The sequence below is a fragment of the Sander vitreus genome, chromosome 12 (assembly GCF_031162955.1).
Source record: "Sander vitreus isolate 19-12246 chromosome 12, sanVit1, whole genome shotgun sequence".
NCBI classification, from domain to species: Eukaryota; Metazoa; Chordata; class Actinopteri; order Perciformes; family Percidae; genus Sander; species Sander vitreus.
In genome coordinates this window covers 10854706-10878993 of record NC_135866.1, presented here as the reverse complement: position 1 = coordinate 10878993, position 24288 = coordinate 10854706, and the positions used below count along the sequence as shown (strand labels likewise).

At 40.6% G+C, this 24288-nt stretch overlaps 1 protein-coding gene across 2 annotated transcripts in view; it reads left to right on the top strand.

Moving 5' to 3' along the window:
• gpc5c (glypican 5c) overlaps positions 1-24288 on the top strand; it is a 111451-nt gene that overhangs the window by 16076 nt on the left and 71087 nt on the right. The window contains exons 3-5 of one of the 2 annotated variants that reach the window (XM_078264229.1): positions 6710-7413; positions 22211-22377; positions 23540-23596. In XM_078264229.1, coding sequence (XP_078120355.1) covers positions 6710-7413; positions 22211-22377; positions 23540-23596 — 928 coding nt within the window. The remainder of the gene's footprint in view (positions 1-6709; positions 7414-22210; positions 22378-23539; positions 23597-24288) is intronic. The other variant, XM_078264230.1, reaches the window with a different exon arrangement.

The window sequence follows — 24288 nt, the reverse complement described above, 5'->3', positions numbered from 1 at the left end:
TCTCTCACAACCAACTCACTTCATCACTCCCTCATTCATGTCAACCCACTTCCCTCATTACGCCCTGTGTTGGACACTCCTCTGCTTCTTCCCCTTCTTCCTCCTCGCCTCTGTGGCTCCTAGCGCATTATTAAGGAGTCCCAATGGTAGGCTTTATTCTCTAAACCTACAGCCATTCATCCATTCTATTCCAGAGGCTTAGGTACAATAAATGAGAGAAATGGACAGACAAAAAAAAAAGTTCTGACCCTGTCCAGCCGTTTCCTGTTTGTATGATCCATGATGGATTATGATATCTGCTGTATTGTCTGCCAAACTGAACAGACATGGTTCTGGTTTTAAATCAACCACAGCGCAGTCTATCACTGGCAAACTCGTAATACTGAAACTAATGAGGGAATTTGTCCTTTACAAATATTTTTACATTTTTGATCTTGACTATTTTGTATTTTCCTTTTTTTATTTGATTTATTTCAACCCACAAAATGGATTGAATCATTTTTGTGTTGTTTTTAATGGCATAAGGATAAAGGCTTAGGCCTTATCAAAGAGTAATTTTGGCTCATAATTGAAACAATGCATAAGTGACCGTGTGTATGTTTGATTCATGATAAAGCTGAAAAATGAAACCAGGGGCCACACCTGCTAAGAAAAGTGGAACAATTTTCATTAGACTTCCTTTCATCTCAAATTCCTTTTACACCTCAGTGTCAGTGCAAGGGTCTGTTTCATGTTAATCTCATGTAAGCCTAAATGTTTCCTTTTTCATGAAAATCTGGAGTCCAGTCTCTTTCTCCGGCTGCCTTTAGTTATCATCAGTTTCCACTTATATAATGGGTCTTTGTTTATCACAAAACTACAGTCTGTCATCAATGTAGCCAGGTTTTGGAGAAAATGCCTCCATTCTATTAGATTCTTAATGTTCCAGTCTGCAGAGTTATAAGCCAATGGCAGCTGATTTGTTGTTGCATGGAATCAAATCAAATTCTTTTTTCCTGCACTTGAGTCTTTTTTGATGGGCATTTTCTACTTTTCTCCAATCTACAGATCTAAGCAATATTTCACAACTAAATCTCTGGAGTAAAACGTACGTAGCAGTCCCTCCAAGATGTAAAATGAATATGAACTTACGTATTGTACAGTATGTGCAGTAAGGCTGCTTTACGCTGTATTCAAGATTCAGAAGTCATTCCTCCTGGTGCAACTGGCATACTTTGTGTTGTTTTGTATCTTTCAGTAGTTATCAATGAGTGCAAATACTTTTTGTGTATGACACTGTGTGCTGCTCCTTAGCGCTAACACTATATCAAAAGAGACACTGTGATTTATATGCCAATAAACAAAAGAGAAATGGGGGGTCACTATAGACCTGTGGCCCCCTTAATGCGTAGGACCAGAAGTGCTGTCCATCAGCCTGTCAACAGTCTGCCCTCATGCTGGCCCTCCAAATCTCCCCTTTATGGCATTAGCCATTTGAACAACCCTCCCTCCCCTGCTCTTCGCTCAGCCCCTCACCCACTGCCCCTGTGCTCTGTCTCCTCTGTCCCCATCCTTCTCTCGTCTGCTCATTCCCCTGCCTTCGATCATGTTTCCCTACTTTGGCCAGAGCAGAAAGTAGTGATCCCCCTCCTGTCCTATCTCCACCGCCACATTATAGCCCCCCCCCCCCCGAATGCCCCTGGCATCTGTGGAATTGTTTATGTTTCAGAGTTTTGATATAGCTGGGCTGCCTTTTTAATCACCCCACCCCCCCCAAACCCTCCCCCATCCCAAGCTCATTATCCCACCTGTTGGCCCCCTGATAGGACAAGACAAGGAAATTAGGATTTGGGGCCAGGATTCGCTGAAATTTGTGCACACACATATGTGATTTCATGCGTGGGGTTTCTGAGGTGCTCGTGGAGTCACATTGTTTTTGGCAAGAGTGCAGCCCCCCAGTTCTTGCAGGTCAAATTTGCGTCTGACAGATGAGTCATGCTCCCACTTTAGACTTTAGACATGTGATTTTACCACATAAGTTTGATGAATCAACAGCTTGATTCATTGACTTATTAATAGTTTATTACCATTAAACTGTTTGCTCAAAGGTTAGAGGCTGGGAGATTGTATGACATCGCAGCTCTCCCTTGTAACCGGAGATGACAAGTGCAGAGTGGGAGATTGCCTTATGTACAGTAATTCTACTAATTAAAACAAGGATATGTAATCTACACATGTGTCACTATGTCATATATCTCAGTGGTGACCTGTCTGAAACCCAAGCCTGTGGTAGGATTAAAATGCTTTGCCTAAGATGAAGGTTGGTGAGGTCCAGTAAGGATTGATTGCCAAGATAGGAAGGGCCCACAGGTCCATGGTATGAGAACAGTGTCTCCTACCTCATTATCACAATATTACCGCATCATGCTTCAAGCACGCACGTATGCACACCCATCTCTACAGGCCTGCATGCACATACTTCAAAATACAGACATACTGTACATGCACTCATACTATCACTTGTTAAAAGATGCAGTGTCACTTATGACACAGACACAGTAAACCCTCTAACCCCGCACAGGATAGGTTCCAGGGCCACACATGATCAATTTTCCATTTTCTCGATTGAAATATTTTCATCGATGTGAAATCAAGAATGCAACACTTTGTTTTAACAGTTTACCCATCATCTCATAGTTAACCTCAGTATATACATTTTGTGTTTCCACTTTTTAATTTTAGGTAGAGTTTTTAATTGTTAATGGTCATTTGTTTATTTTACTTTATATTAAAAAGCGAAGGCTTAATTGCAATACAATGAGCATTTGATGGACCATTTCATTGAGCAAAAGTCATAGAACACCTGATCTGATCACACAACAGACCACATCTGAAAATATCTGATATCTTTATCTAATGGGACACAATGTATTTCCAGGATTTTACAGGAGTAGCAAAGGTGGCTCGTATTTGGCAGTGCCATGCAAACAAGACATGTTATGATTAGTTTTGGTTAAAAGGTAAATGAAGAAAAAAAAATATATAAGTTTGCTGTTTTACATTTGTTTGTAATTGTGTTGGACATACTAGCATTAGCTGGCTGGGGAATTATGTCTAAGGACTAGGGATTTCGGAAATTCTTAGACTTAGACAGGAAATGCTCTGTCAAGTTAAATGTTATGTACATACAAAATATTTTCTTTTGGTCATTACATTTCTCTGTGAAGTTAAGCCACACTTTGGAGCTCTGGTCGGCCATACTGTAAAGACTGCACACATGTATAACTGATGTATCCGTGTAGATGCCTTGCAGCATGCATTGCTGTCTGCCACAGTGTCTTTTTTAATGCCACCACTGGAAGTCAACAAAGTCAGAATCTTTCAAGTGCTACACACAGGGGGGTTAAATAGAAATTAACAAATAACTTACTACTGCAACAAAAGCAACTACTTCCTTTACTGATGGATTACAGCCATGCATAAAGCGTAGCCTATACTGCCATTTTCTGACGAAACTACATTTTACATAGCCAAGTTTATTGGGTCCAAACCAGTGGATGGAAACGCGTCTAATTCACATTCAAAGTTTGCTTAAAAGTTGTTAGACACACATGCATACATGCATCTCTCTCAGTGTGAGAGTGCTTAAAAATCAGTGACTGCTGTGCAGCAAAGGCGCTATAAGAACACTATAGTTGTGACTTAAATCACTGTGCTTATTTTGACTCTGTTATTGTGGAAGGTTCACCATGGTGACGCTAATTGTGCCAGTAAAACACTGGGTTGCCATGCAGAATGTAAAGTGGAAATAGCTTCGTATGACCCAGTGATCTCAGAGAGTGGCATTGGCATAGCATTGGTGGAAAGATATGGTCTAATATCCCATCCCAGAGTCATAATACATTCTCAGTTTAGGCCACGGCAAGACAAAGGCCTCCTCTGCTTTGCCACTGCTGCTTTTTTATCCGTTTAATACCTTGTTTATTCCGAGCAGAGAGCATGTCAGATTAGCCGCACAGGGCCACAGACAAAGCAAGCCTGTTCATTTATTCCTGTATAGTTAGCTTGACAATTATGTGTTTTGAATTTCAGAGTTTTTTGGACTTCCTTGGAAATTAAAGATAATTGCTCCATGCAAAATAGCCTCAATCCAGCCAGACGTTATTTCCCAAAAGGCTTACCGATGGGTATGAGTATGTGACATGGTAATGATAGCCACCCATGACTGCGTGTCTGAATGGAGTGTGGTCAGATCCACATTCAGACACTGTGGTCAGCCAGAACAATCAAACCCAATTGACTATCATGCAATGGTAGTTAGGACTTAAAAAGCTGCTGGTTTCTTGTTTTTTTTGTTATCACTCAGTTTCCCAGTACTGGAAAGTGCAGTACTTGATTTATCACAGAATGAGAAACCGGATACATTTGAGCGTGGGAGAGGACTTGATAGAGAACAGAAAATAACTGATGTTTAAAATGAATGAAGCATGGGATCCAGTTTTTTGTTTGTCAGTGAAAGTATGGAGAGGAAGAAAGGTGGACTCTTTGTCCTACTTCTGTACTTCTGTAGAGACAGGGAAGTGCTCCGGACCCAGGGGCCAAATGAATCCAGATGTCAGAGCATGTTCGCAAGGTGGAGTCCACTTTTACAGTAGTTGTTTTTCCTTGTTCAAAGTTCAGTCGCTTCTTTTTATTCCATTTTTCCTGGCGGTCTCCCACTCTTTTCCCTTTTTTCCTCTTTCGTGTTTTTCTCTCAGTGTCACTCTCTTGGCAAATAAAAGTATGAGTTTTTTAACAAGTACGGAATGTCTTAAGGATTTAATGATCCTGTCAGAAACCCTTTGAAATGTGTGCATCCAGTCATGGTGTTCTTGAGAAGTATAAGACTGATTTTTTTTTATTTCAATTTGTCTGTTTGAGAAAACTTGATTGTCTTGTTGCGTAGATTAGTCTAGTTTTGTTTTGCCCCCACCACGGCTCACAGAGAGTAACATTAAACCATGGTATTTCTGAGCATGATCATTTTATAATAACATTATGTAATTCCATGTAACCTAAGCCTGTGGGTACATCTTGTGGTGTAAATGTCTGACTGGCAGGCAGACCGCACACTGGTACCAACACTGATGTGGGACTTAAAGTGTAACTTATCTGCTAATCTAATGCTATTTTTGCTCATTCCTTTTCTTTGTGTTTCTCATTTTGTTGCTCTCCTTGGTCTGTCTCTGGCTGGTCATCTCGGGATGTCTTTCTGACTGCTCTCCACCTACAGTCAGCCCACTACTTTTCATGTGTGTCTGCTATATTTCTGTCACACACAGTCACGCTCTTCAAAACCCATCCAATCGGCTATACCTTTGAATGTTATGCGTGCAGGGGCAGCTCTGATCATGACGATGGTGCTTTCTGGTGCATTACAAATGAGTTGGGCCTTTTGCTGGCCAGTGGGGAGTCCCTGTGTGTCACAGACAGCGGTCATATTAGTGCAGCTGTTGAGGAGGACATGACTGTTATCCTTCTGTCTGTGAGCCGGGAGGGGCTGGATACATACAGGCACACACACAAACACACACATACGCATTTGGTAACAATCACTGTGCTAAGAGAGATTGACTATGTAAATGAATAAGTAAGTGTTAACATCAAGGACATGTTTAAAAAAAAAAAAATTAGGTCCAAGTTAACAATTTTCTCACACTGTGGGGTTATCCTTACTTTTTTTCTTTAATTTTATGGATGTATGTGTGTGTGTACAGTATGGTGGTGGTGGTGGTGTGGGGGGGGGGACGTTAGCACCCTCCTTCTCCTGTCTCAATTTCTGTACAGTTGCTACTGCTCCTTCATGTCCTGTCATGCTTTTAAGCTGACATCACACCCCATAGGAGAGAGTTGTGTCCAGGACACACACACACACACACATGCACACAGGCAGGCAGGCACGCTCACACACACACACACACACACACATACACACAAGGGAAACGAAATGAAAAGTGACAAGATTAAGTGGAGGAGATAAGGATAAAGGAGATCAGAAGTCACCTCATGTCTGTAATAAGCAAGATAGAGCATTTTTTGTTCTTATGTGATCATCTTTGATCAAATTAATACTAATTTTAGGGGTATATTGGGGGTATATTGGAGAAAAAGCAGAGAAAATGACCAGGAACGAGAGTCAAGCTGTTTTTCTTAATTTCATGTCATTTTTTCCCTCGCCCTTGCTTTACGCTCTGTCATTCCGTCTCTCTACTCTGTTACAGTACCTTGCTTGGCAAGAAGTAGCACTTCATTGGCACTAATCAGCCTCTGCACTGACATAATTGATTGCTTTACAGCTTCACTTGCTTACCAGGAAATTACATACCGTAAGAACCTGATGACTAAACTGTGTGTGTGTGTGTGTGTGTGTTAGTCTGGTGGCCTGTCAAACACCCCTCCAGTATCTGGAATATAGTATTTGCCAAAGAAAATGTGAACTGATTTGCGGTACCACATTACAGAAATACTCGACACTACTTTCTCAACCCAACTTACTGATGCAAACGAGCCAAGCTTAGCTGGTCAGGAGCCAGGTTTGGATATGTCTTTGCATTTTGGATGCCTTACATCCATTTCATTTCAGAGCTTGTAAATCATGTCATCAGTGATTATCAATATTCCTCTCATTTGAATGTCATCTGTCATTTCTTTTATCTCTTATCCCTGTGTTTCTCTTTTGCTCTCTTTGCAGACATGTTCCAGTACCTTCTGTCCTTCTCTCAGGGCCACCTGAGTTCTCTGTTGGAGGGAACCTACTCATCCCTGTCCCGCCATGCCCTACCCCATGTTAACCAACTCTTCTCCTCACTCTCCCTCTACCTCCGCGGGGCCAACGTCTCCATGGAGGTGTCAGTTCACCAATTTTTTAACAACCTCTTCCCACTTGTCTACACACGGCTCATCAATCCAGGCATTGATGGCAGCATGATGATGGGCAGTGAAATGGGTGACTGTCTACGTATGATCAGGCAGGATGTCAACCCTTTTGGGCCTCATCCAGCCATCATGGCCCAGGAGCTGGCTGGGGCATTGGGAGCCGGGAAACAACTGGGCCTGGCCCTGGAGGAGGGTCTGGAGGTGATGAATGCCACTGAAAATGTCAGCATGAGCAAAGAGTGTGTGAAGGGCCTGGTGAAGATGGTGTACTGCTCCCACTGCAGAGGCCTGACGCTCATCAAGCCCTGCGTGGGCTACTGTCTGAATGTAATGCGAGGCTGCTTGGCCAGCGTGTCAGAGCTGGATCAGCCTTGGAGAAGGTATACCAGCCTGTTGGAGCAACTAACCCACGCCATGGCGGGGCACCACAGTCTGGAACTAGCCCTGCTGGGGGTTAGGGAGCACGTTAATGAGGCCTTACTCTACGCACAGCTCCATGGTCCACTCATCACTGCCACGGTGAGTACACACTAGATCAGCAGCTTTAATGGCACATGCAAAAGGCCTTCAAACCTTTTTGTTTAACATCTTTGTTTCATACATGTACCTTGGCAGTGTCCAATGTATTGATTGGAAAGGTTTTGCAGGGTGCTTGTGGGTTGTGGATTTTTTTTCCATCGATGCAACAAAGAACCCTGCACACAGCATTAATGTTTGCACAGTGTTGAAACTATTCAGAGAAAAATAATATTTATACAAAATAAAAAAGTTTAGCCTCCTTCTAAATAAATTCAGGCTGAGCTGAGGCTAGAGAAGGACTGATTTTTCCAAAATGGCAAGGCAGCTAAAAGTCATCATCGTTTTAAAGGTTCTGACTATTTATGGATATTATGAATCCCTTTTTGACTATGATGACAATGAGAAAAGTAGTGGATAAAATGGGGATTTTGTGCACTTGCATGCTGTGAGTACCATCCTTGCCTTATGATATATATGGTTTTAAATTGGATGTGTGTTAAAACTGGCACTGCAGTTTAATCTACAGTTAAAATACATTTGTTTAGCAATTTATCTTAGATTTGTATTTCTATGGTCACATATGGCTTAATTTTTCAATTTAAAACAACTTACTGTGGCTGTAAAACTTGAGATTAAATCTCTGTAATAGTTCCCTCGTTTTACACATATCCCTGCATACCAAGGAACATATAATACACATAAGATGTAATACGTACGGAGTAGTTATTATGTTTGCATGTCAGCCATTTGATTCATTTCAGATAACATTTAAATCAACGTTTTCAGTAGATACAGTACACTGTGATTGTTATCTTCACATTTTAAGCAATACCCTCCTTTCTCTATATAGGGTGGGGTCATGCATGTGGGTGTAAGGTAACGTGAGTCATACACCAGGGAGCAGAAGGTGATTAGCAGAGATTTAAGTACATCATCAAGAGGAACATAGCAAGCATTTTCACTAGCATTCAGTTCCTATTGCATCTCCCTCTCCCCTTTAAATTTCCGTCATGGTTGTTGATGCAGTGCATGTGTTTCCAATGTTTTTAAATTAACCTATAGGAGCACTTGTACATGCCTCTCCCCTGGGCATGAGCTGGAGAGTTCTGGACATCATACTTCCATTACCTTTAGTGGCCCTCTCTGAGTAGGTGGCTGGACTTGACATCGCCCAGTTGTGGAAATAGTCTGTGTTATTTCTGATATTCTCCCAGTCTGTGTCTCTCTAATCCTCATCCCTACCCATCTTCATCTCATTAGTTGGCTATGACTGGTTACACAAGTTTTTATATACATATTTGTCACTTTGAGTTACTCAGTTGGACTTTCTGTGATGAACTGTGTTGAATATGGGACCACAGAAGGGAAGACCAACACTTAAAATGTTGATAGGGTTATGTATGGTGCAGTTGTTTCCTAATATCTTTAATGGTACCACTTTTAGACAAGTCTGCACTGGAAATGTTCCCAGAACTGGACTAAAACTGTAAGACAACACTATAGCAGCCATAATGGGCAAGCTGTTAGTGGATTAAACTTTGACTTGGCTATTGGCTGTTTGACTTAATGTACAGTGCAGTCTTCCAAATAACTATTGTCAATTATTCTCAAAGACTAGTGATTGCTGTGGTGACTTAGTGAAGAGGCCAAGTTTACTCTAAAGGTCCCATATTGTAAAAAGTGAGCTTTTCATCTCTTTGTTTTTATTATGAACCAGTTTGAGGTGCTATGTAAATAATAAATGTATAATAAATGGATTAAGTAACGGTGCATTTGAACGAGTCATCAGGTCTTCTGTACGGTTGTGATGTTACAGCTATTCTACATATAGCCTAGGTAGAAAGTTCCGCCACCGTGGCATTACAGTTATTCCCCAGCTGCAATAACAGCAGAGACGCAGAGAGCACACATGTGGAAGACCGGGAAAACTGTCTAATCAAAGCAGACTTAAAGGGGCTTAAAGAGACAGGTGCTAAAACGACAGATTGTCAGTACAGGTATATTCAAACAGGCAGTATGACAAAAATGTGTTTTTTGAATATTATACCATGTTCTAGTAGAAACCCCAAATACAAGTATGAACCTGAAAATAACCAAGGAGCATACAAATAAAAATTGACTAAGTTACCAGAAGATTAAAAAACTCCTACACCAAGCTAAGAGGTCCAGACAAAACTGATCATCCCTCCATCCATCCAACTCCTGGCAAGCAAACAAGCAGACCCCCCCCCATAATGTAAAAAGTAGCATATCATTACTGGTATTACTACTGTAACTGTTATGTAATTACTGAATTTCAAATTGTAATCCCTTACCTTACTGAAAAAAAGTAATCACAGTACTGTAGTGTGCTGTAGTGCTTGTCTGTCTCACTCTACAATACTGCTAGACATTTCAATACTGTAAAGTTTGTACCAGAATTAACTGAAACAAATGTCTGCCTGGAAGGTGAAAAAAAAACATTTAAAAATGTATAGCAATTTGGAAAATGGTTGGCAGTAACATAAAGTGCAAGTAATTTGTAGTTAATGGTCTTACACATGCAAAAGCACTGGTGTGGTACTACTTCAAGTTGTGAAGGAACATCACAGAGCCTGAATGGTTCTACATTAAACACTTAAATTAAACACCCACTCCATATGCATAGACACTTACTGCAAGCACATGTATGTGCAGACAGAGAAGGGTTGGTTACCCAGGCTTAAAGACTGACCTAATATAACTATGCAGAAAGAGACCCAGCTTGCTTGTGTGTGTGTGTGTGTGTGTGTGTGTGTGTGTGTGCGCATATGCCTGCTTGGTATTCATGGGGTGGCAAGCAAGCCTGGAGCACGGAGCCCAGCACAGGGACAAGTGGAACAGAATTGAAAGGGTTCCAGCTAGGCCATACAAACTAGACCCAGCCAGCTGGAAAAAAGGGCCAAGAGAATTGTTGCTGGAAAAGGAGGTGGCCCCCAGTCAGACACTGGCGGCTATCATTTTCTGTGCTCTCATTGTTTCACGCAGGCTACAGGGCAAACATGAACACTGACATTTACCCATTCACTTAAGCGCTCAGACACACACACTTAGCCACACACAGAATAACACACCGTTCTGTTGCCATGTATCACCTAGAACCCATGGCCTTTTTAAATCGCAGTATGTTTTTATAAAGCCACAGTGGCCTGTCAAGGAAAATTGTTAAGTCTCCAGTGCACAACTACTGTGTCAGCATAGCCACCTTCCCCCTTACACCTCTATATACCCCCTCCTAGATGAACACTCAATTTGAAACGCATATCTTCGTATTTTCTTATAAATGATCCTTACTATCTTACTGCACAGCACATAAAGTGCAAATACCTTGCTTAACCCGCTGTTGATTTTTATAACGTTATGCTGTATATGTGAAGTCAAGAACAAAGAAGTAACTCTGTTTTTTGCCGTGTCAGAATAATATAAAGAGATGTTATTAAAGGAATTATTGTGACTGTGTGGTTTTATACTGGGATATTATCCCAAACCATTTTGTGGTTTCTCTCTCTCTCACTTTAGAGAGCTGCAGGCTACACAGAGTCTGCACTATATGTTGCAATACGTCATAGTGTAGGACCTGGGTCATAACACATGTACTGTACGTACAGTATACACACACATCACCACACCATGTGCAGGTATCAGGTTTTTAGAAGTCCTGTAAGGAGAACTAGATGTGCGGCCCACCCTGTGACAATACTAGCTGCACGCGTGAGACTGAAAGGCAGCTATTGATAGTTATGTGGCGCAGCAGAAGGATAGATTCTGTTTTAATACATTCCTGCTCTTATTGAGATGGAGCGTGAACGCGGCTGGAAAGGAAGTGGTTATGGTTATGGATGTTGGGGAGCCTTGTGCTGGATTATGTCGAGTAGACACAATTAAGAGAAAATTGGAAAATATCCAGTAAAAGTGGCTACTCTTATTGGGCCCCAGTGCAAATGGTAGCTCCAATGTTTAGTGAGGTTTTCTCCCTCTGAATACTGCCTTGTTGAATTCATATTAAAGTTCTCCCTCCAGAGTCAACTGTGCTTGAGAGGCCACAGGCTGCTGCTGTTTATTGACATGGCCATAAAAATGATATGGCTCATATGACCTGGAGGAGAACATTTTATCTCCTACTTGCTAAAGATGAGTAGACTTAACTCTTAACACACATAAGCATGTTTTCACTCATGTATTCATTCACTCACGCAGTTGCTCACTGAGAGCTTAATAGTCTGTTTATAAGAAAATAGTACCAGTGGTCCTAATTAGAGCAGTTTATACACAGGTCTACCTTATCCACTTGTTGGTTTAACCCCAGCTTCTCATTACAGTCTTATGGAGGAATGGTAATAACAGCCTGCGCCTTTAAGATAATGGAAACAAGGGCCAGTGGGATGACTGGAAGGTTTCCATTCACCATGGTGGCACCTCAACAGACAGCAGTGGCTTACATTGCAAGCGCCTTTTTCTTTTACCCTATCCCACAACAAAATGAAGAAATATCATTGGTGTGAAAATAAACTTGTTGTTGTTAATCACAGTTTCTTATTTTACTTCCCCTATCCCATCTCTGCAAGCCTGTATTTTTATGATTTTAGCATAGCAATAGGCAATATGATAATATGTTCTATATATACAATGTGTACTACCAGATAGTTTTGCCATACCGGTAATATTGTAGTATGTATTAGGCCATTGTTTTCAATATAGAAAATGAACAGTCTCCCAATATATTTTCCAGAAACTTTAATATGCAAGACAAGGAAGTTAATTCAAGATGTTGCAGACTAAAACAGTTATTACTGGATGCCTACAATAAATGATAACAGTGGTGCTTAAATATGATGGACATAAAGATTGCTAGCACTGTAAAGGGCAAAGTTATTGGAATTGCTGTAAAGTAATAATTGGACATTACTGTTTACATTTCAATCAGTTCTCCCCGGATAATTTAAGTGAGGAAGACCAGGGGAAATGGAGGAACTAGATGTATGACATAATTATAGTTTTGGGCAGTTGCCATTTTATTTTGTAAAGAGAATTCTGTCTATATGGCATACACTTCCACATGAATTAAAGCTAATTAAGATTATTACAGGTGTAGTGAAAATGTAACCAGAGTTACTAGTTACCATTGTGACAATTAAAGGACGTTGCATTTCTACAGATTTTATTAAGATGTCTTTGATATTGTGATGTAATTGTTTACTGTATGTGTAATTAATTTAGCATTTCAGATTTTGTACTTTATGTAATGGGGTTGGTCGGAAAAACGGGTTGTTTATATTTCACTAATGTAATATAATGTAAAAGGGTTTGAGACTCTGACACCAGCTAGCACCTCTGGAGGTCACTTTATTTAAAAGGATTAGCTACACAGGCTCAGGCTTTCATACTGTATATGGTTTCTGTATAATATTTGAGACAGCAGAATGGCAGCTGACGCAAAATGCGCTCATGGCCAATCTATACACGCTTTTGGCACTGCGTCTGACCCTCAAGCTGACTGACTGACTTACTCAGCAGTCCATTAGCTAATGATGGTGGCTTCAGCCTCTCTTCCCCTCAGCCACCCTCGCACATCTTTTCCCGCTCTCCTCTTCCGTCTTTTAGTGGTTGCCTTGCTGCTGATAATATGCTGCAGCCCCAGACACCACAAAAAATGTCTGCATTTCTTTTCCTCTGTATGTGAAATGCAGTCGTAACAGTGAGCAATCACCATGTGATTGATTGCTGGGCCATTAAAATTGGATTTGAACATAAAGCAGTGGTCCTTAGTATATTATTTTTCTTTGTGGCCCATGACTTGGATTGGTGGAGTCATATAATTAGAAATCATATCATTTCTCAGATATGTAGTTGATTATAAGTTGATGAAATGTTGTTGTGATGTGGAGCTTTCCTTCAGAGCTTTAGGTCTGCTACTCAGATTGACTGTTGCACACAGAATAAGAAATGACAGGAGGTAAAGGGATGACAAGAAAAAGGAAGATGTTGACAGGTGTACAAATCTGTTGGCGTTTATGAGACTAAAACATAATATCAATGCTCGTATCCCTAAGTCCTCGCTACACTGGTCACAGGCTGTCACTGACTGGATGAATCAAAGTCTTACTGCAATTTGATTCGGGTAATAAATTAGTAAATTGTGACAAAGGAAAATGCTGTGACATGATGCAGGGTTTGTGCCTCTACCTTGTCCATTATCTAGTAAATCAGGACACATCATTATGTTATATTGTGTCAGTCCATTATAAGCTGTTTTAAAATGACACAAGTTGTTCTGTTGTATCTGGAAGTAGTCCCAAATCAGGGCCTTTTTGACCATTTGGTTCTAGATAATGGTGCATCTAGATGAAATGTGGTAAACTACTTTAGATATCTCAGCAAAACATACCACCAATCCACTGGCCAGTACCCCTAGCCACATGGCTTTTTTACCCTTCTGTAAAGCCCTCCTTCCTACCCCTACATGTTTCTCCCCCTGACTGTCTGTCACCCTTTAAATAGCCATCCCTGTCATCTTCATATAACATCCTCACCTGATGCCTGCATGGGTGCCCACTTGCCTGGTGTTTTAGCAGCTCTAAACTCAGCTAGCTGGCTGATAATAACATGCAGCTGCTGCTGTGAAGTTAACACAAATGCCGACTGCATCTGTGTTATGATTTTAGTGGTAGTTGCTGGTTCACTGGAAGGCTTCAAATGGACACGTGGACTCTCAAAGTTTCTATCCATCAGCTTATTTTCTTTGCTTGCGCTCGTATATTACACCATGTCGAAGACACAGACGAGATGAACTCACTTGACTTTTCCTCCGTCGCCTTTTCCTCTATCTCTGTGGCATAACACCACTAGAATCCTCTGAGACACGTTGCCACATTTTGTGTCTGTAATTGTCGTAAATTTGTTTACAACAAGTGTTGTCAACAAACTCCAAGGAAAAACCGAGGGGCCTCTCATTTTTAGATCATCTGTGAGTGATTTAATCATGGTAAACACGCCTCAATGTGGAGAGAGAAACTCAATGTTCTCTTTACTGATTGAAATCTCAAGGACTTTTCCCTGTGATATACGAGGGACCGAGTCTCTCTTTAATTACCACTGACATCATTCGGATAAGAGCGGGAGAAAAAGACGGGGAGGGGGGGACTGATTGACAGAGACTGCAGAGTGAAGCCTGAAGAGAAAGATGGAGACAAAGTGATTTAGAAAGAATGAAGAGAGACTTTAAAAGGATGAAATAGAAGACTTGTCGGGATAGAGAGAGAAAAGAAAGTAAGGGGAGAAGGGTAATGTAAATGATGATGATGTTTATAATGTTTATGACACATTCATGACAGTGTCATGTCACTCTTATGTAGATACCTTCAAGTAAAGTGTAACCCAGAATTAGTTCTAGCAAAAGGGTGCCACTTTTATATATTTATATTAGAAATATATGACTTAAAGGGGAACTATGCAGATTATTTAGCTTAATTTACCTTAACTGAACAGCTTCGGAGTCATTGGAATGGTTATATGACTTTTTTCGAGTTGAATGGTGGTCGTCTCGCTTCCCCCTAGTGCCTGTGAGCGGAAAAACCACCCTTGCAACTTCCGGCCGAAGAGCCGCCGGCCTCAGCGTCGGGAAGTATCGCGTGATATCAGGTCTCGAGGAGTTTTTCACACTATCGTTATGGCTGAGCCGGCAAAAAAAGAAGCAGAAAGCTAGGAAAGCATTGTCGGAGGAACCGAGAAAGAGGAAACGGCAGACTTACCGAGCGAGGAGTAGGAGCTGCCAAATATCTATTCCAAAGCTGTAGGGGGAGCTTTATAGAGAAACCTGCGAGCAAAAAGCGAGAAAACAGCAAAGAAATGGCCAAAACTGCATAGCGCCTCTTTAATCACAAGTGAGTTAGTGTTGAGCAGTTCCCTTTAAAATGTAAAATCAAGCTGGAAGAGGATGTTATTCTCTACGAAAGGTTAATAAGAGATAGGAAGAGAAAAGTTCTTCATTGCTGATGGAGGACTAATGAAGGCTTTCATCAGCTGAAACACTGTTCCCTAACTTGAATAGGTGCATGAAAAAACAGTAGTTCTATTATCAACAGGTCTAATTAGATAGAACAATCACCACCCATAGATCATTAATGAAATTCACTATAAGTCTTAACCTTAGACATCTAGCTATAAGAAACTCATCTGTTAATGCTGTGTTTCTTAAATTGGGGCAGGCGTACCCCTAGGGGGACACTGGAGTACTGTAGGGGGGTACGTGAGATTATTTTTTTAAATGTTTATTTAAAAAATCAGGCATGCATATGTATATAATTATATAACAGTATAATAATACATGAATTTAGTGATGCTAAACATTTGAAATGTAGCATTTAAATGTTTTTCAATTACAATATTGTTGTTTAGTGAACCAGGCACTGACGATGCAGCGCTGTATTGTGCCTTTTTATATAGCTAGGCTTTTCTTTTTCTACTGAAATGTTTTGTGCTGGTCAGGGGTTACTTGGATGAAAAAATATTTCAAAGAGGGTACATTATTGAAAAAAAGTTTGAGAACCAATGTGTAAATGTAAATATTATACTTAATGTAAATAACTGTCTCTACACACTGCAATCTTCATCATTTACAGTGTAACCCTGTCATTGTAGATCAGCATTTGATAGAAACGCTGCCTGCTCCACCCAGAGCCACTTTTTAAATCATCTTTGAAACCCAGGCATGTTATTATTTCGGAGTAGACTCTACAGTCGGCTTGCTGTCTGTTACATAGAAGAAAAAAAGAACTACTACTGTCCTCGTCCTGGGTTGACCACTGTTTGAGGCCATAATGGTCTGATTAAACTCAACACCTTAAAGCCCACATCTGTCTCTTTTTTTGTGTGGTTAAACGTAAAACACAGCCTAAAAGTGTTGTTGAGGGAGGAGAGAGACTTCCTTATTCCCCTTACCCACCCAGATTTCCCCAGATGTTCTAGGGTTTGAAGTGGCAACTTTCCAGGCTCAAGCTTGCTTCCTTTACCTAAGGCCTCCACCACAACACAGCTAGACCTGCGCAATTCAAGTAGTCACCTTAATGCGTAAATAAAGGGGAACAGTGTTTGTTCTTTCTTTTTTTTTTTTTATTATTTTTTGGGGCTTTTCCGCCTTTAATGGACAGGACAGCTAGGTGAGAAAGGGGAAAGAGAGGAGGAAGATATGCAGGAAATCACCACAGGTCAGAGTCAAACCCTGGACCTCTGCATCGAGGCATAAACCTCTAAATATATGTGCGCCTGCTCTACCCACTGAGCCAACCCGGCCACAGGAACAGTGTTTTCTATCTGGCTGGATCCTTGCTGTCTCTCCTTCTCTCTCTCTCTCTCTCTCTCTCTCTCTCTCTCTCTCTCTCTCTCTCTCTCTATGTGTATATGGTTATTCTTGGATGACAGTATATTGTGATAACAAACTGTTACACATAGTATCCAGTGTTGCTCCAAGTCAAGTCAGGCAATTGTGGCCTTTTTTGGGGTAATTTGGATGGGACAGAAGCAGATATACCTGAAAGACTGCACCTGAAACAGTACATCTAAGGTTGTTGATGATTTCTCTTATTTTAACTTGATGGATAGATAGAATAGAAATAAAAACCATTCTCCTGCACAAGTAGCAGGCCCTCTCTTTCTATTTTCACATGTGTTGCAATTAAGAAAGGAAATTGTTACTTGTTTAAACATAATTATCGTGATACTCTGCGGCAAAAACTCCAGTCATTTAAAATAAAATGTATGCCTTGGGTTTTCTTTGGAGAATACATCATAAACAACCATGTTGCCAAAGTAACAGGGGTCTTCCTGTGTGGTGGAATTAAGAGCCCACCAGTATGTGAACCAGTGGCCGCTACTCATGTCCCTACTTGGCTACTGATTGCATTTTTTCTTCAGACTTTTTTCTCTTTTAGTTAGTACCCGCAATGAAGCAAATATCAAATAAATTAACAACTAATTGCGTTTGCTCTCGCTTTCTTTTCTTGCTCTCTCCTTTGCTATATTTTTTTCAGTATGGTAGTTGCTTACTGGTACATATGGAAACATTCATATCAAATGAAATTTCTATTCCAAAAGGTGGTCCAACTTAGTACTGAACAGGGGCTTCTGTTTTGTAAACCCGAATAGAAGGAGGGCACTGCCGATGGTTTTCATTTCTGTGTTTGACAGCAGTGTGTTATTACTGTCACTTACGGGAATCTACTGTTATTTTATTTCCTATTTTTTTTACTGGTTAGTGAATATTTCATGGTTATGAGAAAAAAAATGGTTCAAAGTCTTGGGATGACAGTGACTGTGGTTTGGATAATGGATGTAGGCAGCAGTCCCGAGAGCTATTTCCAGGGATATGAATACATTTTCTGTTTTGCAGTTTTTGAGAATTTTGCCATTGTGAATACATAACATGTACATATTTGCACATATAAATGCACACGTAAACTGTACACTAACACACATGTGCACCACTAAAAAACTGCAAAAAAAACAACTTGAAATGAATTCCTGAGATTCATTTTAATAAGTACAACTAATGTCAGAACCAGTGGTTTGTAGTTATTTGAGCCATTTAAGCCATTCAGCCCTATGATACACACATTTAGCACACAAACTATGTAAAAGTGGAAAAGGGGGGTCTTCATTGACCGAAAAAAAGCCCTCTTCGTCCCGCAATGCAATGTGCCTGAGGTGAGAGGGGGCTGAGAAAGTTCCCTTAGCTTTACTGGGTAATCCCTTGATAAATAAACTGGGAAGGCAAGACCACCGCTGCTATCTGTAAGCCAATACTCCCCTAGAGGAGGGATGGCCCTGGGCTTGGCTATAGCTTGGAGCTGATTCTCTTGCTGCACTCTTCTTACACTTTCTTGCCACAGGATCATATGTGCTTAAGGCACAAATACACACACATACACATGTCAATTTTGAGCCAAACACATTAAAACAGGTCCTGATACACACATTTGTAAGGTAAAGCTAAATAATTTAGTTTGAGTGCAATAATGTGTATTCTGTTAATATGCAAACCAGTAACACATGTCAGTAGTTGTGAAAACACTGATCCATCCTACCAGTAGCAGAAATCAAATTGAATTGGCTAGCTCAAATACACATATAGAATAGATGCCTTGTGTTTCCCTAAAGTCTTCCTATGTGGACTACATGCATCCCACCAATCTGCCCCCCTTCATCAGACTCTGTCCTCAGGCAATCATATGAGGAATGCTCCACAAAATAGCTGAAATTGTGAAGGTCTAACAAGGACAAACAGGTGTTCCCGCACACATACACATACAAAACCAAGTACTCATGCGATGCCCAAATGGGATTTTCATTCTCACGCCATCATCAGGTCAGTAGATAATTGATTTATGGCTGTGTTCTATCCCATGTTATTATTCAACCTGTCGCCTGATTGGCCCTCAGGATTATGTGGTCATAAGATCCAACCTATAAGAGCATGCCTCCATTTCTCAAGAGGATATTGTTTATTTTCTCTACGATGACTTTATGTTCTGTTTACACTGTTGTATGCTTAGTTAGGCGTTATAAATGATAAATGTCAGTGTTTTTGTTTTGAAAACTATTTCTCCAATCTTTTTTGGCCTCTCCAAAAGTAGCTCTTTGGTTTGGTTTTATAAAATAATGTGGGAATACAAACAGAACTGTGAGTGACCTCCTCTTAATGTTCATATTTTACAGAGATGTTTACATTTCTGTCTTGGAGAATAGCAAATTGTTATACAAAGGCTGGTGAAAAATTGCACTGAATTTAAAACTTCAGTCTGCCTCTTTTGAAAAGTTCACAATAACAGGATTATATTCTGTCTTAATCCTCCATTTATCACCACTGCAGAAAAATGATAACCTGAAGGTCTGACCTTTTATGGAGTTTTTTATGGACTGAATTAAAATAATCGCCGTTGGCCTCATGAAATGTACTTCAAACTTAATGTTAAACTTTTGGAAGGTACAAGGCTGCCCATCAGTTGCAATAAACAAACAAACACATACATCACATTGTTCTGCTCTTTTAAACTATTTGCATCATACTATAACAATCCCCCAATGGGTTTTTGATGATATTTGAAATATTTTTTTTCTGTATACTGCTTGGGTATATTGGGATGTGTTTAGATTTGTGTAAGTGTATTTAGCACATGGTCTGGCCCAAATGCCAGAATAAAGTGAATTAAGAAAAAAATAGTATGAAGAATTAAAACTTTAAAGAAAAACATTATAAACACACTATTTCCTGAACAAAAAAAGTAACTATTGTTTCTGACTAGTCTCGGTTCTGCTCAGCCCTTGGCACACCTGCCCCTTGCACAGCCTGCCAGCTTCACCGCTTTAATGCAAACACACACACTCTGTCTTCAACATGCACAGCACTGAAGACACAGCACTGTAGACTTCCCAAACGCTGTGGTGTGGACATGAGGTCATGGGACTGTATGTTGTCTGAAATATGTGTTTTGAATCTCTGGAATTTATTTTTATAGAAATGTATTTTTTTGCTAAATAAGGAAGAGGCATATGGTTCACTTCAATCACTTCAAGTACTTCAAGTATTTACACATTTAGTTAATAAACAGGTTTAAGCATGTTTGCATAGTAAAACGAATCGGCCTTGACATTAAATTACGTACTTACTTACTTAGATTGTATAGCTTAACTATTCTTCTGGAAATTAACGGTGTTTTACTGAGTCATTTTATTTTGTTGCTCCAAACAATAGTGTTCTTGCCAATGTTGGTAATGGTGGACTGAGCAATTTTGACAGCTCTGGCCTAATAAAAAAATAAATAAAAAACTTTACTGTGAATTTCTAAATATCCTTGTTTGCCATTACAAACACTTACTTGGCAAACGTTGTTACATAAAACAATCCATTGTACATGTTGGAAATTTACAAGTGTGCAGACGGTATGCAAATGAATTAAACAGTAATTGTCTACTGAAGCATTGCAGCACATGCACAGAGCATTTGGGTTAGTATGTTGATAGGGCTACATGGACAAAACAGTTGCTATGTTCTATCTTTTCTCACCACCACAATCTAATGTGTGTGTGGCATGCTTGCATGTGTATGTGTGGCTATGTGCATGTGTGGCTGTGAGCCACTCTACCACATGTGAGCATGCTTTATTGGTCTGGCGGGAGTTAAGGTTAATGCAATAAATCAACCTTCCCCGTGCCCAACGTCTGCCTTAAGACAGGATTTAAGACCAGAAAGTAGTTAGAAAAAGTAGGAGAGTAAAGAGTGAAGTGCAAACGGTGCAATGAAGATGAAAACTGTTCAGGTGGTTAGTTATGCTGCTAGAAAGCATCTCTTATGTTCCTGAGCCATTGACAATCCCACTGCCCAGGAATAGCTAGTTGTTATGTGTAAACCTCCTTTTAAACTCCATTTATAAGGCACATGAGATGACTGGCCTGCCTCACCCTGGAGGCAAAATGTATTTTTAGCAGGCTGGCAAGACACATTTTGTGACTGTTAACACATATTCCAGCTGCTTCCAGACTTACTTATCCAAGCATGTGGACACACCTCTTCAAACAACCATTTAAACACAGATGCTTGCCAGTTCCTTCCCGAATGAAGTTTGTGTATTTGTTTGTGCATTCCATTGTTTGGGCCCCCCATACACCATCCTTAACACTTGCATTGCTTTGGCAGTAGGTCTGACGGTATAAGGAAAGTCTGCACAATTGCTTTGATGTTTTTTACTATTAGGGATGTCCAGATCAGATCAGCAGCATTAGAAGCTTGAGTTGATCACTGTATTGTTTAATATATTGGCATAGACTGTACGAAGCCCGACCAATTTCTAAACCTTTGTAACTCATTGGAGGCTACTCTGTTCTGTAGGCTAAACCTACAAAACATTTGAAAGTTGCACTCTTTCAAATTGCGATTTTACAATAAACATCACTCAGCCTAATTCAAAACAGTGAAGTAATTGATAAAAAGTACCCTTCGCCAGTGAAGGAATATGATCATTCATCTGTTATGAGAAAAAGTTTAGGTTGCTGCTTCTTACTGCAAGGCTCCCTTTTCTAAATCTGTGATGAATAAGTAGTTCTGCTGAATATTACTTAATCCTGTTGGATGCCCTTACATGGTAGAATGACTCATCCCTCTAGACAAAGCAGCGTATACACAGTACATTGGTTACTATACTCAGTCCAAGAGCCATTACACTCTGTCTCTCTGGCTAATTGAGAGCCACTTAATAATACTGGCCAGAGGCTTTTAAGCCAATGAGATGTCATTGATTTTACCTCTTGGTTTAAAGCACACGCCTCTTCATTCTCATGACCGCACTGTCTCCGCTGCTGGCTTTAATAGCCCACTGAAGATACTCATCATCGCTGCCAACTGTGCGCACGTGCATTCACCTCAATGAGCTAGTGGAATGTTCTACATTAACTGTCAGCCCTCCTGGCAATAACTCACTCATCACACCATTTTCTTTCATCACATCCCCCACTTCTCACCCACCGTTTTCCCATGTTGTCCGTTACTCTGAAGTTCCCTGCTCCATAATTCTTTTCGCATTTTTTCAGCCCGCAATCATTCAACTAAAATGAAAGCATTCCTTATTTCAAATTGAAGGCATCACTTTGAAATATGTTATTTAAATGTATGGCTTTAACTGTGCAGGTGTCTATTGGCGGTTTATGTAAGTCACCCTGCAGCTCCAGCCATGCTCTTATACATATTCCAAACTTAACAGCTGTGTGTCTGTTTGCTCTATCCTCCCCACAGGTGGACAAGGTGTGTGGCCTGTCTACTGGGGAACCTACAAGCATGCAGCCTACAAGCCCAGAGGTCACAACCTCTACAATGACCTCATCTTCTCTTCCTCCATCTGCTGCCCCCTCCTCCCAACCTCTACCAGAGCAGTGGCTGGGGCAGTTAGCCCACTTGAGGAGGTAAGACAAAGCAATGGACTGAACTGTGCTATTCAGTCGGATTGAAATGTTTACTACTGCCTATTATTAATCAAAATGCCCTTTTTTTCTTGCAAGTAATTTTTTTTGTGGCTTGTTAATCAGTTAATCTGCTAGATGGTCGGCTCAATGGGAAGTACATTTAAATTAGATGAAAACTGATCAGGCCTGTATGATATAGCCTGAAGGGTTGGCCAATGTCTATTCCCAGCTGCCATCTCTTTTCGCTTTCTTCATATGGTTAGTTGGACACAACACACACACCCACACACACACAGTAGGTTAATGTAGTGCCTGGCACTGAAGTCCATGCCCTCCACCTGGCCTCTGAGGCAGCCATCCCATGCCCACAGCAGCTGGCAGCGATGTGCCAGGAGAGGAGGAGTGTGGGTAAGATTAATCTTGACGGACCAACAATTTCCTGTTTACCCAGACGCTGGATACCACCAACTCTGCACACCAGCCGGCCTCGGCTTAAATAGCACCACACACGGAAACACACACACTTGCAGCGTTGCCTGCCTGACCTTATCCCAAACCATGAATCACTGCACTGATGCCAGCCTAGCTGACAGGTCTGGCCTGGCACTGCCACCACCATTCATGGCAACACAATCCAGCTCCCTGCCTGCTGCCAGCCCTGACCAGAGCCCATGCGAGCGCTGACCACTTCAGAGAAATTGCAGCACACCACTGCAGTAAAAGGGAGAACAGTCCACTGCAGAAAAATATGAAATGGGATACAGTAAAGCAACATTTATGTTTCCTTTTATTGGGGAAAAATATGAATGTAGAAGCTCAGCAGAACTTTCTTTGGCTTTCCTGTGAATATGTCATTATTTGCACATACAGTATGTTTGTGTGTTTGTTTACTGATTTACCATATACATTACACAGCATTAATTGTTTTAATTGATGGTGTGGTGTGGGGAGAAATGGTTATTGATTCATGTGTGGTGTGAATAGTCTCTGCATGTGCATGATTAATCACTCTCTTCCAGGGTCAACTGACTATCTTTTCTCCCTCCTCCCCATGTGTCTTGTCTTGTTATCATTCTGTTTCTCTTACACCCCACCTTTTACATCCCTGCATCCTCCTTGCTTGCAACAATCTCCCCTGGACTCCAACTCCCATCATTCCCAGCCCGTTCCCCCTGAAACCCTCCAAGAACAATAAACCTAGTCTGAGAACACTCTCTAGGTAAGCATGAACCCAAGGGACTTATTTCTCTTCACTCTCTCACACACTTTATCTAGCAATGACAGCTCATATTGTGACTTGTATAGATATTTTTTATAGATCTTTTGGGTGACTGATGCCTATTTTTTTTTTATGTCTTACAAAACCATCTGTATTCCATGTGCGATTGCCGACACTGACTGACTCAGCACATAACCTCTTATGACCCCCAGTGTTTTTGCTCTGCTTCATGGGTGGCAACAATGTATTATGCCATTGTTTTGCTCGAGATGACTCGTGTATGTATCAATAACATGTATATATTTGAATTTCTTCTCATTAGGAATAACCCCTTGAGATGTAGCATCTCGTTTTCGAGGGGGTCCTTAAAGGCAAAAATATACAGTACATTCACAATTAGACAAGACAGTTAACAAAACAATTTGAGGAGACCTCGAGAAAAACATACATCAGACATACATACATACTGACAGACAAAAGCTCTCCATCACACCAAAACCACCCATATCCTCCACATTCCAACCATTAGACAATAAACAGTTAAGGTCATTCATATAGACAGTTGAGAAAAAATAAATAAAATAGAAAATAAATAAATAAATGAAATAAAATATCAAGCATGAGGAAAACAGTTGCAGCTTGTATGTAAATAATTAAGAAGAGCCATCTTAAACTGGTTATGTTAGAGATCT